Source organism: Megalopta genalis, unplaced genomic scaffold (assembly GCF_051020955.1).
Source record: "Megalopta genalis isolate 19385.01 unplaced genomic scaffold, iyMegGena1_principal scaffold0435, whole genome shotgun sequence".
Lineage (NCBI taxonomy): Eukaryota > Metazoa > Arthropoda > Insecta > Hymenoptera > Halictidae > Megalopta > Megalopta genalis.
In genome coordinates, this window is record NW_027476504.1 from 17,500 (window position 1) to 33,412 (window position 15,913).

General features: G+C 36.8%; 5 protein-coding genes across 5 annotated transcripts; 2 read left to right on the plus strand and 3 right to left on the minus strand.

The window, feature by feature from the left end:
• Window positions 1-110: 110 nt before the first annotated feature.
• LOC143263262 (uncharacterized) lies at window positions 111-3,134 on the minus strand. The gene is made up of 4 exons (XM_076528364.1): window positions 2,965-3,134; window positions 2,811-2,877; window positions 2,392-2,729; window positions 111-2,307 (listed from the first exon to the last, which is right to left on the minus strand). Exons 1-4 carry the CDS (start codon window positions 2,999-3,001, stop codon window positions 2,045-2,047), a joined length of 705 nt encoding a protein of 234 aa, XP_076384479.1. The 5' UTR covers window positions 3,002-3,134; the 3' UTR covers window positions 111-2,044.
• On the plus strand, window positions 905-6,983 carry LOC143263264 (uncharacterized). The gene is made up of 3 exons (XM_076528366.1): window positions 905-1,552; window positions 6,198-6,409; window positions 6,515-6,983. The coding sequence occupies exons 1-3, from the start codon at window positions 1,360-1,362 to the stop codon at window positions 6,608-6,610; spliced, it is 501 nt and encodes a 166-aa protein (XP_076384481.1). The 5' UTR covers window positions 905-1,359; the 3' UTR covers window positions 6,611-6,983.
• On the minus strand, window positions 4,452-6,185 carry LOC143263263 (uncharacterized). The gene is made up of 2 exons (XM_076528365.1): window positions 5,645-6,185; window positions 4,452-5,478 (listed from the first exon to the last, which is right to left on the minus strand). Exons 1-2 carry the CDS (start codon window positions 5,778-5,780, stop codon window positions 4,976-4,978), a joined length of 639 nt encoding a protein of 212 aa, XP_076384480.1. The 5' UTR covers window positions 5,781-6,185; the 3' UTR covers window positions 4,452-4,975.
• A 936-nt stretch (window positions 6,984-7,919) lies between the features above and the next one.
• LOC143263260 (transferrin 2-like) lies at window positions 7,920-11,571 on the plus strand. Its single transcript, XM_076528360.1, has 9 exons — window positions 7,920-8,142; window positions 8,226-8,638; window positions 8,727-8,844; window positions 8,910-9,089; window positions 9,161-9,624; window positions 9,695-9,859; window positions 9,923-10,011; window positions 10,079-10,419; window positions 10,500-11,571. The coding sequence occupies exons 1-9, from the start codon at window positions 8,076-8,078 to the stop codon at window positions 11,138-11,140; spliced, it is 2,478 nt and encodes an 825-aa protein (XP_076384475.1). The 5' UTR covers window positions 7,920-8,075; the 3' UTR covers window positions 11,141-11,571.
• Window positions 11,572-14,711: 3,140 nt separating this feature from the next.
• Window positions 14,712-15,546, minus strand: LOC143263265 (uncharacterized). Its single transcript, XM_076528374.1, has 2 exons — window positions 15,134-15,546; window positions 14,712-15,048 (listed from the first exon to the last, which is right to left on the minus strand). The coding sequence occupies exons 1-2, from the start codon at window positions 15,306-15,308 to the stop codon at window positions 14,837-14,839; spliced, it is 387 nt and encodes a 128-aa protein (XP_076384489.1). The 5' UTR covers window positions 15,309-15,546; the 3' UTR covers window positions 14,712-14,836.
• Window positions 15,547-15,913: the final 367 nt, after the last annotated feature.

The window sequence follows — 15,913 nt, forward strand, 5'->3', positions numbered from 1 at the left end:
TGAGTAATATGTGGTAATAAATTGGTTCAGTGTTATTTATGAAAACATGGATTACGATATAATAATGACGGTGTATTGCTAACGTATATTTCAAATAAGAAACTACTAAAAAAACATAGTTATCATGTTTAATTAATTCATTTACATGAAATTATAATGATTACATATGATTGGAAGTAGTTAACAAGTTATAATTTAAATAAAGAATTTCGTTATGTAAGTTAAATCATATACTAAATTAATTATTGCTTGTGAGTACATTATTAAAAGAGATTTACAGATTATGAAATAATTTTCTTCTCTACAATGCAATTACCCGAGACCTTGCAGTCCTATTTTGAATTCTTGAGATTTAAATCTAAGAGGTCAGTTTTATTGTTAAATCTGTGATATAAACAAATTAAAGTTTTATTATTAATAAATTAAAATTTTGATTTCTACAATACGAAACTATTTTAATATTACTTAGTAATAAAATAATGCGAGAATTAATATTTACCAAGATAAAAAAGATCTTCGTTATCATGGTATATATATTATCGTTCAACGCAACGTTTCGTTTCACATTGATTACATTTAAATACATTCCATTAGTGATGGAATGTAGAATTACTCGAATAGTACTGAACAAATAATGGAAAAATACAAGAACTTTGAAATCTTCAAGAATTTTTGCACTTTGCTCGAATGAAAGAATATGCCAGTGCAGTGTAAGTGAACTTCGCAAATAACCATATCAGAGGTTCCTCCGACAGTATCCCTCGAATGTTGCGGTCATCGACCTGGAATCAGCTGTTCGTTGTACGAGGTCAGTGCGTACGAGTCAGCAAATGCATCCTCAACTAAATGGGTGAGTTTTTTATCGATAATATTTTTCATATTTCTCTAATAAACAATTCCTTTACGTTCCTTAACGCGATTATTTATTATTAAATCAGCGTTGCGAATCATTCGTTGAATTCTGTTCGGACACGGAATTATTTAAATTAAAATATCATTTACGAAGTTTGTTAATCTTCACTGTACACCTTGCATAAAAATTTCATATGGTACACATGAGGTGTCATGCACACCAGAAAATTAAAACGGCTGTCACGGTTAAACTACATATTATTTCGGGTCCGAAAAATTAGTAAATATTCTTCAGACGTTCTAAAGTAGAGGTATTAAGCTTGGCGACAAAAAAACCTATCATTAGCATTAACGGCTATTTGCTATTAGCTCTGGTTGCGGATGGTACCAAGCAAAATGGAATAACCGTTTGTTACTATAACAAGCTGCCACCTATTTTCTTTAACGCGCGCAATACTGTAAAACCAATTATCCACAAGGAGTCGATTTTCCAATTCAAGGTGTACCATGATAGTCGACTGCAAAGACGAGTGCCATTTCGGAATTGGTGAAATGGACATCTTTGCAAGCATTACTCCCGGCGTGGTGAAAGAACATCGAGCACACGTGGAAAATGCTAGCTACATCATTCTTGACGATAATCTACCCCTGAACACGATTAAATATATTCTGGATCTAGCCACCCATTCAAAAATTCCAGGTCAGTAATAAGAATTTTTTTTCATTTGCTTATTTGAATATTATTCTCGTTGATCATTGCTCGTATCGACAAACAATTCGATGTTTATGATTTTAATATTAACAGATCTATAAATGTTTCAAATGTTTAAAAATTATCACTCTGCAGAATAATCAACGGGTTACAGAGATACCCGCAATGGCTTTACAGAAATAGAAATTCATTTATCTCTGTAACATTGTTACACTAAATATTTTTCTTTTCTAATTACATGTACATACAAAATTATAATATATAAGTATATATATATATATAAACAATCTTCTTCATCTAGCTATATAAATCTCTTAAAAATGGACGGATTTAAATAGTAAAATACGCGTGCGTAACCTCGATTGCACGCCGATGTCATGTAAAAAAGTAACTCTGAAAGCAGACGTGGAATTTTCGTTCGCTTAAGCTGTGCAGAACCCGCATACTTTATGATTAGGACCCTACGATTGGTAGATTCGGTTATATATATCCGCTTCTTTGCAACCCTTGGTGTGACTGTGGATTAGGCTGCATCTGCATCACCAAATTACGAGATTCTTTACGCAGCCTGTAACCAGCTTTTGCATCCAAGTATAAAAACAATGCGGCCAACAAATGAAACATGAACGAAACGACCGCTAACGCATACGACCAAGACAAGTGGTTAAAATTCGGGTACATTAACCAATCCCTGCGCCAGCATTGTCCTCCGAATATTGATACTGCTAAGAACAATAGAGTGCCTGTAAAGTAAGATTCAAGGATACATTAGCCTTCATATTTCTAACAAGCTAAACATAAGGTTTCATCCAAGATATGATATTTACCTGCTCCTCCACAGCACAAGAAGGCAGCAGAGGAGAGAAGCCATTCGTTATTCAGTACAAATTTCAATGGCCAACGCACTAACATTAACGCAATCATAACTTGTGCCGCGAACGAAAGTAACAGGGCAACAGTAACAAGCGTTTGCACTACCAATAGCCACCCTGGTAGTAGCCACTCACGAATTACATAATATTCCTCTGAGAAAATGTGGTGGCATCCGTCAAACTGTTTGTCAAATTGATAGTATGGATATCGAAATTCTTTGAAACAATATTCCCACAATCCCATATGCTTAAAATTACTAAATGTTTCTTGATAGGATTCGATCCAATAAGGACTGAAAGCAAGTTGGTTAAGTAGACGCTAATTATGCAAGATACCTGATACATAAATCATTTCTATTTAAAAAAGCAATTACCTTGTAAATGCCATTACCAACAATAGACCAGCGATATACGTGATTAGTCCACCAAATACTACCGCATCTGAAATAATATAATCAGCAGTTGATAGAGGTTAGGGATGTTTCTTTTTCAAGCAAAATGACTATGAAATTATTTAATATTGCTTACTTGATGCGCGGTGATATTCCTGTTTGTCGGCAGACATTGTCGATTCTTCGAGTTTGATGATAGAAAATATAAGAACTACTAAAACTGTTTGTTTATAATTGCGAAAACACTAAGATCCTTCTAAACTTGCGATACCTCTCGGCATTGCATTGTTACCAACTGTAAAAGTTAATTGACGTCGATAAAGCGGCTGCCTGTACGTTTCTATGTACAGTACCGGTACAATCTCATAATATAGCGGCTTTGGAATTGTTTTTCTTCGAATTCGAAATCGGATCGGAATACATGGTCGAGGACGGTAAAAAGTAAAACAGAAGTATGTCTGTACATATAATTATCAAGTAATTTATTGAAGTAAAAATATGATACACACACACACAAAATTTTGAATTGCTCCATTTTGATTACATGGAAGTAACAACGTTATTATAATTTTGTACCTAAGGACGGATCTCGTTGCAAATTTATTACATATAAATTTACCGATGGCAGTGAACGTTCACTTTATAAAATACTGCATTCAGATGTAATTCGTATGACTTCGTTCATAAGTAGATGACGCTATCATTTTCCCGCGCGTTATTAGAGAAATAAAAAGTATACATATATAACGATAAAACTATGATTTACTTTCATAGTTTTCTATTTGCGTTTTCTATGTACGTATGTATGCAATCTTTTCGATGGTATTTATTTATTTATTCATACTTATTGCAATCTTTTTTTCCAAGTATTGTAAAAATGATTGCGCTTCAATAACTGCTGGCAATAGTACAATGTATATGTATGTGCATATGTATATTTAATGCCACAAGCTAATTTTTTAACGACATTCCCTTTCGAATCTATTCTATTCTAAAGAAATGTCTATCTTCGTTTAGATTGAAAAAGACGCTTCAGTTCAGTTGTACAATCAAGTAAATAACACTAAAACGTGTTCCTATGTTGTCTAGTATTTTACCCAAGGATAACGATGATAGTACTTAAAAATTTAAAAACTCGCGACTTACATTACACACATACAGTATGCAGTAGTATGTAATACACATATTATTTCGCTTTATAACACCACCTTATAACCAGAGTATTATTTCTCTATGTTGAGATGTCCTTGAAACTTCTTAGATTCGTGTACTTATACAATGAAGTATGAAATATGTGGCCCATGGCTCGTGGTACATATGGAAGATAAAATGTTTATGTAAATTCCACTTGATCTTACTAACAGAGTTGATAACTGTCAATAGGTGTGGAAGAAAATGTTTACCAGGTGAACGATTAAAACAGGAGCTAAACTGGGTCAACGACTTACACCTGACGTCGATCTTCGTGCACGCAATCTTAGTCGTAACTCACGTTGAATTAAAATAGGTCACCGCTTGACCGTATTCTATCCCTTACTTAATTATTTTTCTCTAGAAATGCTATTGATTTCAAAATTACGGTGGAATCGTATCACGCTTCGGAAAGGATGTTAAAATAGAAAATTTAAAACAAATTCTTTTATTGTTTCAACTTCTTATACACTTTTCTGATATAAAAGGTTACAACAAATATACAATATTTATTTGGATTTAGACCATACTATGGTTTCAATTATATGTTTAATATCATTACTATTTACAGACTCTTAGTCTCTTTGCATAAGATTCCTTATTTCTATGGACGGACTTGTAGCGTTATTCTACAAAAACAAGTAGTAAATGCATAATTTACTTGTGTTACAAGTTACAAGGATATACAAAATATCTTTTTCAACTTCAGACTGCCCTAATATTGATATAATTACTGCATACATAAGGCAACATGAACATTTGCATGCAGTGGACATAATACTTATCAACATAACGAGTATGAATGTAAAAATATATAATAGTCTTTATAAAATTTGCACTAAGCTTACTAGAAATAATTTCACATAAACTGTGTCTGAAAACAACAGAGTTGTGTTTTTTCCATTGCTTTAAATAATTTAAGAGAGATTCATGTTTTTATTCCGCAAAGACTGCAATTAGATGGTTGTATGTGTCTTTTGTTCTTCATTCAGAATTCTCTCTTGTTTCTTCCTGTGTCTACGTCCCTCGATTAAGAATAGGATACCAGCAAGAACCAAGATAAAGCTGCCAATCACAGCAAATGCATAAGACCAACTGATCTCGTTATGTTCCCAGTTGGGCATCCAATCTCTCCCATCCCCGCGGGCACCAAATATAATAACAGATATGATACCACATATTCCGCCTAACAATAAATTCCCACCAATTGTCCATAATAGCAACTGATATTTGTGGTGATGACGTGAACAACATGCATACAATGTTGTTAGAAAACTTCCTATCAATAATAAAGTTAGACACAACGTGAAGAAAAACTGCGTTGCCACAAAAAAGGGTGGTAGAAGAATATCATGAATTATATAGTACTCTTCTTCGAACACCCACCAACAGCCGTAAAATTTTGTGTCGTACAAGTGATGGGGATGTTCAAATCCATGGAAACATACTTGCCATAAACCTAAGCAAAAAAAGAATAAATTATAATCAGGTAAATACATCTTTGACAGCTTATTCAAAATTTATTGCAACGATCGAAATAATTGACAACCAATCAACACCATAAACTGAAGAATGAAAAGCGTAGATCCATTTCTCGGTAACAAGAATGGTAAAAATTAAATTACCAATTTTAATAAACTTTGGATTTTCCAATTTGCCGTCAGTTTCAAGCCAATTGGGTGTGGTAAATGCAATCACTATTGCAACAAATGCTACTGCTGTGCATATCGCAGCAGCTTTTCCATTACGAGATTTGCCCATTATACCATTCGTTTGTTAATACAACAGTATCGTGAATTTTGTTGCTTTGTTTGTTTATTAACAGACGGCAAAGATTTTTTATTTCTGACGGCTGTATCGTGCGGTTATGCAGAGGTATGCTTAAGTGTGTATACATACATAGTAATATCCTACACATTTTCTCCATAAAACAGAGTGTCTACAGAGGAGCCGTTCTAATGAAAGATGTTTACTGTTTCACCCAGCGCACCGTGTGGTAGAAATCGCAACGAATTTTTTGAACAGTTTATTTAAAACATTTTGTGTTACATATTTGTCACAAATTTCGTTTACAATTACATACATTACTTTAAAATATACATTATTATTACATACATACTATAAAATATACATTATTATTATATACATTACTTTTACTTATAAAAACATTTTTTGCAGTTTGGTACGAGCCTACAGACGTGAAGAAAGCAACAAAAATATTTGAAACAGAATCACAGTGGCAAAATGTTCGCATCATATCTCCAAACAGAAATGAATTAAAGGCAATTGCAAAATGCCTGGGGATATCAGTGACCAAAGAAAAGTCGTCTATGGATTTAGAAGAAGTAAAGACAATAGCGGAACACGTAGCTGAAATTGTTCCAGTAATTGTAAGTACATTGGGATCGCAAGGAGTATTAGTAAATCATTAAATGCAAGAAACTTAATCTACAGTTTCTAACAGCTCGTCTAACGTGTAATTTCGTTTGTTGCAGGTTGTTCGTAAAGCTTTGGGAACTAGTAGCTTTTTGCTACCAGTGACGGCGCGAAGTTCGAGAGCCCGCAGCAGACGAGGTTTTGACAGAAGATAGGGACGGACTCGAGCCGCGTTCGAAGTATTGAACAAGTCACGAAGCGTGAACTTTCCGGATTTTTTTTTATTACGTAAAAGTGATATTTTTAAGAAAAACGCTGTTCACCTCTACTGTAGAACTCTACTGAAGAATATTTACTAATTTTTCGGACCCGAAATAATATGTAGTTTAACCGTGACAGCCGTTTTAATTTTCTGGTGTGCATGACACTTCGTGTGTACCATATGAAATTTTTATGCAAGGTGTATAGTAACGATTAACAAAGTTCGTAAATGATATTTTAATTTAAATAATTCCGTGTCCGAACAGAATTCAAGGAAAGATTCGCAAAGCTGATTTAATAATAAATAATCGCGTTAAGGAACGTAAAGGATTTGTTTATTAGAGAAATATGAAAAATATTATCGATAAGAAACTCACCCATTTAGTTGAGGATGCATTTGCCGACTCGTACGCACTGACCTCGTACAACGAACAGCTGATCCCAGGTCGATGACCGCAACATTCGAGGGATACTGACGGAAGAACCTCTAGTATGGTTGCTTACGAAGTTCATTTACGCTGCACTGTCACCAAACACTGATCGGATTGATAATCCGAATCACTTGTGGGTGATGCGAAAAATCATTGAGACTCGTTCGCGGATAATCGTTTATTCGACGCGCTCGTTCGGGAGTCGACGTTTCACTGCCGAAAAATTCAGGCCTCGACCGTGGACCCTTGTCCTTCGTCGTTTGGCCGTCCGAGAAAATAAACCAGATGCGCAGAGACGTAAACTACGGCCGACCCGCCGTCACATAAACGATAATATCGATAAAGTAACGAATTGATTGAGAATGATCAGATCTCTGCGGTGTCAGAAGTCATTTGTAGTGTGATAGTAAACATGATTATTTATACTTACAGATTCCCGATCGACGTCTTCGTCTCTAAAATCTCGATAGACAAAAATTTGACGTTTCCACTTAATTTTTGATCTCGAAGGTAATTTCAAAGTCGTGTAATGTACATAACTAAACATATTTTTACATCAGTTACACGATACAATAAAAAGAATTATACAATTATACACAAAAAAACATCGACGACCTTGAAAACTTCGAACAAAATTACCTTAGAAAAAAATTTTTCTTGTAACAGAATGGTTTTTCCAAACCATTGAAATGGCATAAACAATATTTTTTGTACCCCCGCAATTAGAGGAGATATTTAGGTGGCCTTCTTGTATTGGGCCGATGTGGGCGACTGTAGCGCCACTTACGGAGAAAAACCTGAAGCTTCGTTCGATGTCCATGCAACGTCATTTTGGTGCAGCGGCAACACGGTCAAACTATTAGCCAAACTCGATTGTTGGTAATTCGACAGACAGCTCGGTTTACTCCTATAACACGCCCGAGGTTGCGTCACATTATTGGGTGTTGTCTCTCGGTTTAATTAATGTTAGTATAATAAAGTGTTAAAAATGTTCACCGGATTTGGTGATCGAAGACTGTTAATAGTCTTTAGTTTATTTTGGCTGCACGTTCACAGTAAGCAATATAATGTTCTGCTTTAGTCTAATACTTTACCAGCAATCACTCTGTTATAATTTGTCCGTAACATTTATTCACAGGTCAGAATCTAAATAATACTGTTACATGGTGTACAATATCGGCAGCTGAACAAGACAAATGCAATGCATTTTCAAGAGCAATTGACCGCGAGATAGCATTCTTTGATCGTAACTACATATCACTGCAATGTAAACAAGCATCGAGCAAAGAGGAATGCGTGGCCATGCTAGACCATGAGAAAGCTCAGATAACCACCTTGGATCCCGGAGAGATTTTTATAGCAGGAAGATATCACAGTTTAATACCGATTATGCAAGAGATATACGAGAGTGGATTAAACTATCAATACGCAGTCGCAGTAATTAAGAAAGGATCTTTACAGGATGTACAGAATTTACACGACTTGAGAGGCAAAAAGGCCTGCTTCGCTGGTCTTGGGATGCTTGCTGGTTGGGTTATTCCCATTCATGTTGTAAATATAATCTATTTCCTCTGCGTCGGTTATATTTTTCCAATAATAATATTTATAACAATGACTATCTATCACTTTTATTCATTAGCTTATGAAACAAGGTGGACTAGAAATTATCGATTGCAATAATCATGTAAAATCTGCTATCACATATTTTGGCCCCAGTTGTGCAGTTAACTCATTAATAGATAAATATAATCCATTGGGTAAGTTCGCGCGTACCTTATCGAACATTGAAAGCAATTTATGGAAATATTGTCCAAAATTCCAGGTGATAATTCTGATCAATTGTGCAAGCTGTGCATTGGCAAGATACCCGGGGAAAGGTGTACAAGCGCAGATCCTTATGCAGGATACGAGGGAGCATTTAGATGCTTGGTAGAAGCAGGAGAAATTGCTTTCTTAGTGAACTCGACCGTGGATGAAATGATATCAACGTCTTTCGATTTCCGTACGTTTTGCACTCTGTGATTCAATCGTTACGAAAGTGTGAAATAATGATCTCTGACTCTCGTTTTGCAGTTAATGTGAAGAAGCATCAGTACGAGTTGCTTTGTACGGACGGCAGCCGAAAGAGCATCGACGAATTCAAGCATTGTAACTGGGGAACGGTGCCATCGCGCGCCATAGTTATATCATCCGCCACGAAAATCGAGACGCGTCGACTGTATCAGCGGTTTTTGGAAAGAGCAGTTCGGATATTGAACAAAGACATCGTCCAGAACTCGACCGATTTTTACGACAATCGTTTCGAGAACAGGCCGGGCTACAATAACAGATTCGACGAGAATAACTACAACAGAAGCAGCTACGGCAACCCTAACGAGTACAACACAGACAATTTCGAGAATCGCAACGGCTACGATAGAAGTTACAACGGTAATGGCTGGGACAAAACGGAATCAACGAATATACAACCGATAGAGACATTTAACTTGTTCGAATCGGCACCGAAATACGGATTGCATCACAACTTAATGTTCTCGGTAATCAATCATCGTATTCGTAATTCGAAAAAATATCGTGTTGATCTTCAATAAAATTTTGCAATTATAGGACTCTGCTCGAGACTTCGTTCAATTACCAGAAAAAGATCAAACTTACAGTGGCTATTTGGGTAGATCGCTGGACCCTATACTAGAAGTTCGTCGCTGTCCCGTGAATAAAATGACTCTGTGCGTTACGTCCGACCCGGAAATGGAGAAGTGTGTGAAAATGAAGGTAAATACGATTTTAGAAAAAAAAGTCTGCTTCTGTCGTCAATACCAATTCATATTGTTACAGATAGCATTAAAGGCGCAACTACTGAAGCCTGAATTAAACTGTCACAAGGGCCACAGTCAAATTCATTGCATGCAGGCAATTCAAAGCGGGTGCGTGCTCTCATGCAAAGATCCCTTTCTCCTACTCGCTATTTTGATTTAACACATTTCTGTTCAGGAACGCGGACGTATCAGTGTTGGACACCAGCGACGTGTACACCGCCGGACTACGCTTTGATTTAATCCCGTTCATCTCCGAGGTCTACAACCTGCCCACGCCGGAGTACTATGTAGTTGCGGTGGCGAAGGAAGAGGACGACAACACGGATCTGACCTACTTGAAGAACAAATACACTTGTCACACCGGGATAAACACGGCCGCGGGCTGGGTTTATCCTCTCGCGTATCTTATCTCGAATACCTGGATCAGGGGCTACGGTTGCGACTCCGTGCGCGCCGCCGCCGAATATTTCAGTAAATCTTGCGTGCCGGGTGCCCTCAGCACCGAATACAATACAGGTGTGTAATGTATCTATCTATGTTTTCTAACGTCTCGTTCAAAGAATTGGGTCTTTGACCTCGTTGTGCCGACGTTGCAGGAGTGCCTTACGACAATATGTGCGATCTGTGTCACGGGGCGAGCTTCCGCTACTGCCGCAGGGACGCTTCCGAGGACTACTTCGGCTACACCGGTGCCTTCAGATGTCTGGTAGAAGGTGGCGGAGACGTGGCCTTCGTGAAACACACGACGGTCGCCGAGAACACCGACGGGAAACGGAAGGAGACATGGGCGCGCAACACCTTCCTCAAGGACTTCGAGCTGCTTTGTCCGGACGGCACTCGACGACCCACGACCGATTACATACACTGCAACCTCGGGAAAGTCTCGTCGAACGCGATAGTCACCCGCGGGGGATATTACGGATACAACGAGACACAGATAAACGCGTACATCAATCTGTTCATTTACGCGCAGCAGTTCTATGGCAGGAAAGAGCAGGACGAATTTAGCTTCAGCATGTTCTTCAGCGAGCCTCCTTACAGCGACCTGATCTTCCAAGACGCCACGCAACAATTGGTGGTCGTACCACCCGAGAAAAGAGAGTTCAGCGCCTATCTGGGCAGCGACTTTATGCGAGCCCGAAGAATCGTCGATTGCAACGCCGGCGCGTCCGCTATAGAGCAATCGATATTGGCCACGATGGCTATGATTTTACTCACTTATGTGTTCAGTAGATAAAATTTCGCTAGACTATCTTGTTAGAACGTGTACAATAGAACCGAATGAAGACGAAACGTTTAGAATGTTCGTGGTATGTTGCATAAAAAGACATTAGTATATCTCGCCACGTTATCTAAGTTATAGTTTTATAATCTCCTCGTGGTACGCGTTCACGAGTTGATCGTAGTTTCTCTGTTTTATATACAAACGCCTTATTATATGACTGAACGCGTTCAAGATCGTTTTATAGCATGAAGTGATATCTTCTTTTTTTTTTTTTGTTGTTGTCGTCCTAAGGATTCCAGAATCGAAACCGATCCGTCCATATTTCGAGATCTTAAACGTTACTGTAAGATTTTAACGTAGGTAATAATAGGTTTACATGTATCTCTTATGCCGTCCACTGACATTTTTGTACATTCTGATTTAAATAAATTTATATATTCGTACGTTTCACGGTTTCTTTTTTTTTTTAACTTACAGTTTCACGGGACTACAGGTAACTTCATCGGACGACGCGCATAGAATTAGATTTTCTTAGACTTCGTAAGTTCCTTGATCCTTTTGTACACTATGTTTGACTATCTTTCCATATGGACTACGCAATGACAGTTACATTCAGGAAATTTCTTAAACACTGATCACCTTTCCCATAAATCAGAATCATATAAATTTTCTCTTGAATTGAATAACTGACCGTGAACGATAATATCGATAATAAATATATTATATAATATATCGATAATAAATATATATATATATAATATATCGATAATAAATATATATATAATATATCGATAATAAATATATATATATAATATATCGATAATAAATATATATATAATATATCGATAATAAATATATATATAAATATATATATAATATCGATAATAAAAATATTGAGAATGATCAGATTTCTGCGGTGTCAGATGTCATTCGTAGTGTGATAGTAAATATGATTACTTACACTTATGTTAACTTCAATTACGTTAGTTGAACCATCGACGACTAACATGCCATTCTTTGCACGTATCATAAATTTAACAGTCAGTCAATCGTCGGTATACCTGATATATGCCGCACATTGGTTTCAAATGACAACAAATCGTCTGATATACTGCTAGATACATAAAATTTAATTCTGAATTGATTATGGACGTACAAACACGATGGAATTCTACATATCAGATACAGCAGAGATCAGTGGAACAGGAACGAGCAATAATTTTTTAACTCTAACGTCGGTAAGATCTAATTGTGTATTAATTACACAAGAAATAGCGAATAAAATGTAAATCTGGAGGAAAATATTTTCAAAGTTGAACTCAGTCTGGTTTGTGAAGCGTCGAGCGGTATAGATAGATCTAACGAGTGAGAAAATCGGAAAAGTGATTCTTCTCTTGGTAAATAAATTGTTTGGTAAAAGTGTTTTTGGTAAATATCATCTTGTGAGTTAGTAATAACAATTAGAAATTTTCAACCTATGTATTTATTCGTATTTTTTATTAGAACAATGGCAAAACGTTCAAACACGAATGAGTCTCATGACACAAGTAGTAGCGAAGATGAGCTCCAGATAGACGTTCTAGACGTTCTAGTCTACAGTTAGTCTATTGTTTTGATAGCAGTGATAGTGATATCGTCCAAGCAACAAGGCGACGAGAGAAAGAGTTCGCATAGATAGCGATTACAACAACAAAACAAAATTATAAAACAAACAATAACAAAATTATAAAAGATAAAATATTGATTTTTTTGCAAATTTCTCGATTTCAGCCAAATTCATAGAAGTCCAATATCATTATAATATGTTAGTTAGTACCAAAACCATACTAAATAATACGAGGCTCTGTAAATGCCCGCTTCTGCCGAAAAGTGGCGCCGAGTAGCTGGTAGCCAACGTTCAAAATGGTTCGAAGTGCTAAGGGTTAACAAACCAATAAAGCGACTTCGCGAAGTCGCAAACGTCGATAAACAAGACTTTCGATGAGGCCGGCGACTCTTCAGGAATCTGAAGAGATTGAGCGCCAGTGATTCCCCCCCCTCTTACCCTAATCAGCGACGAGCGCACCCCTCCCTTGCCTGCACTATCGACGAACGGCGAGCGCTTCCCCCATCCCTTACCCTGCAACGCCAATCAGAGAGTTCCCCCCTCCCTTGCCCTGCACTAACGACAAACAGCTGGCACGCTATCTTACTAAGCAGCAACCACGAACAGCTGGTGCCCCCCCCCCCCTGCCGCGTAACATCAATGAACGGCTACTCCACGCCTCTACGTTCTCATTGGTTCGAGATTTAGATACGGCTTATATCACCTACACTGGTGGAAAAAATTATAAGACAACAAATCAATCAAATTAAAATACATTTAGTCGAAACAAAATTGTTTATTTTTTAATAACATTTTCATAAATTTTGCGAAAAAATAATAACAAATACTATAATATAATATACATATATATAATACACATATAAAAAATTTTAAATTTAATTTTTAATATAATATATATAATACTATAATAACAAATACAATTTCGCTTGGACATAATTATAAGACACCGCTTATAATAATATTATATTATATATATGTATGTGCGCGATGTTTCCAAATGGAATTAAGTTTAATGAAGTCGCTGGTCGCCTTTACGTACACTTTAATAATATTACAGCTATGGTGTTAGCGATGCGTTATCTTCGTTCTTAGAGTTCTACGAGTTCTAACAGTTCTGGTGGTTCTAACGATTCTGTCGATTGGTTTTTTTTATTTTTTTTTAAATTGGTTTTTGTTTGGAGATGGGTGTGTCGGAAGGAACTTGAGGAGTGGGAAACTGTTCGAAAGTTCGGGTTGTAAATTTTCCGTTTTGGGAAATATGGAATTTATGAGTCGTGTTGTCCGTTCGTCGGGTCGAAGGGTATTTTCGTTTGGGTGCATTTTTTAGTGTCGCAGGTATATCGCTTAATTGCCGTTTATTATTATTATATCGCTTATTGCCGTTTTTTTTTTTAATTGACGTTTGACCTTCGGTGTTGCCGTCGCAACAATATATAATATAATATTATAATATAATATATACAATAATATTAACAAGATAATGTAATAAATGATCTATATAAAATTATGATGAAACGATGACTTTTTGTATGCGCAAATACGTTTTATAAGAAAGAATTGGACTTTTATTTTCTTTATGATCTTTTATACCTTTGTTACTTATATAATTTTCAATGAATATAGAAAATCTAGCGTCATTGGTTTGTTTTCTATTTCGTCCTTAATTTACTGCTTTTTGAATCATGTAAATATTGTTTCCTGTTTGGTTTTTACGAGCATTTTCCCAAACCCTAGTAAAACCGTGAAATTCGGCCGGTTATTCTCGCACAGGCACCTCTTTTTCGCATGGCACTAAAAGGGTTAATAACCCGAAACTTCTATAACTCGGTCTTAGTGCTTCCCTTGTGGTTCGAGTTACCGAGGTTCGACTTGTACGTGATGCGACATTTATTTATTCGATCACAGTTCTGTTATTTGTTTCGCGATTATCATTTATGCATGATCATCGACTGCGTAAATATACTAGATCGTTTAAAATACAGTACTCTCTCTCTTTTAATACATAACATTACACAAAATAATTTAGAACAAAATAGATAGATATAATGTAGAACAAAATAACAAATTAGTATTAGTCATGATGGAAAGCAATTTTTTCGGCATTATTCAGTTTGCGTAGATTTGTGAGATTGTAATTTATGTATCGGGTCCCGAGCCTTGATCTTCCCGCGAGGTCGCTCCGGAAGCGGATTCCGCGGTGATCTATCCGGAGTGTCACTGTTTCTAAGTTCCTGCGAGAGCGAAGTAACAAACTCCGAGAAGAACATGCCTGATGCACGTCCCTGTAACACTTGTTTCCCGGATATCGTCATAGCTGCGTAACAAATAATATCGGATTAGATTAGAAACGAACCTTTTGCAAATTGTGTATTTCTACGAAATGACGATGATGTGCCTACCAGAGATACTGTTGTCACTGCACGTATCGTATTTCGAGGTGGACCTGTTTTCACCCAGGGATCGTGCATTCGTGAAAGCATCGGGTCGCCTCTCTGGAAAATTAAGCACTAACTTCAACTTGACGGAACCCGTCAGCTCCATGGTCATAGTCGCATCATTCACGCTGGAATCCATAACTATCTGGAGCTATTTTGAGCTATCTGGAGCTATCCGGAGCTTCTTCTGAGAAGAAGAGAAAACCGCGTTGCAGCTCCAGAGGGATGCGGTTTCCGTCTATCGTTGGTCCGAAACCAGAGAGTGCCGATGCCGAGGATATCGACCACTTGCAGGTGCCTTTATCGACTTGCAACACAAATGAATGAAATGCACTTAGAAAGTACGCATGAAAGAATTCTAATAACTAAATGAAATTGAATTATGACAATTACCTGCAAAGAGTACAATGCATGAGCGATCACTGTATGACAAAACAATGATTTATCTTCGAGCGTCAGCAATTTCTGGGTTGTATACAGCGGGCACTGCAACTGCTTACTCTTGCACACGCAACAAACCCGACTTGTCTTGTTGAATGACAAATTTTCACTACATCGAAGATATTGCGTAGATTTGAAAGTTTCATTGTAACTTTTGATAAATATCTCAATTGATGGGCACGTTTCGGAGAGGTCACCTCGACTGAGCCGATTCAATGTTTACTGTTTCATATCAGTTACCGCCATACACTGAGATGTATCTATGCGTACTAATATATGTGTAGTTATATAGTAATAGTAATA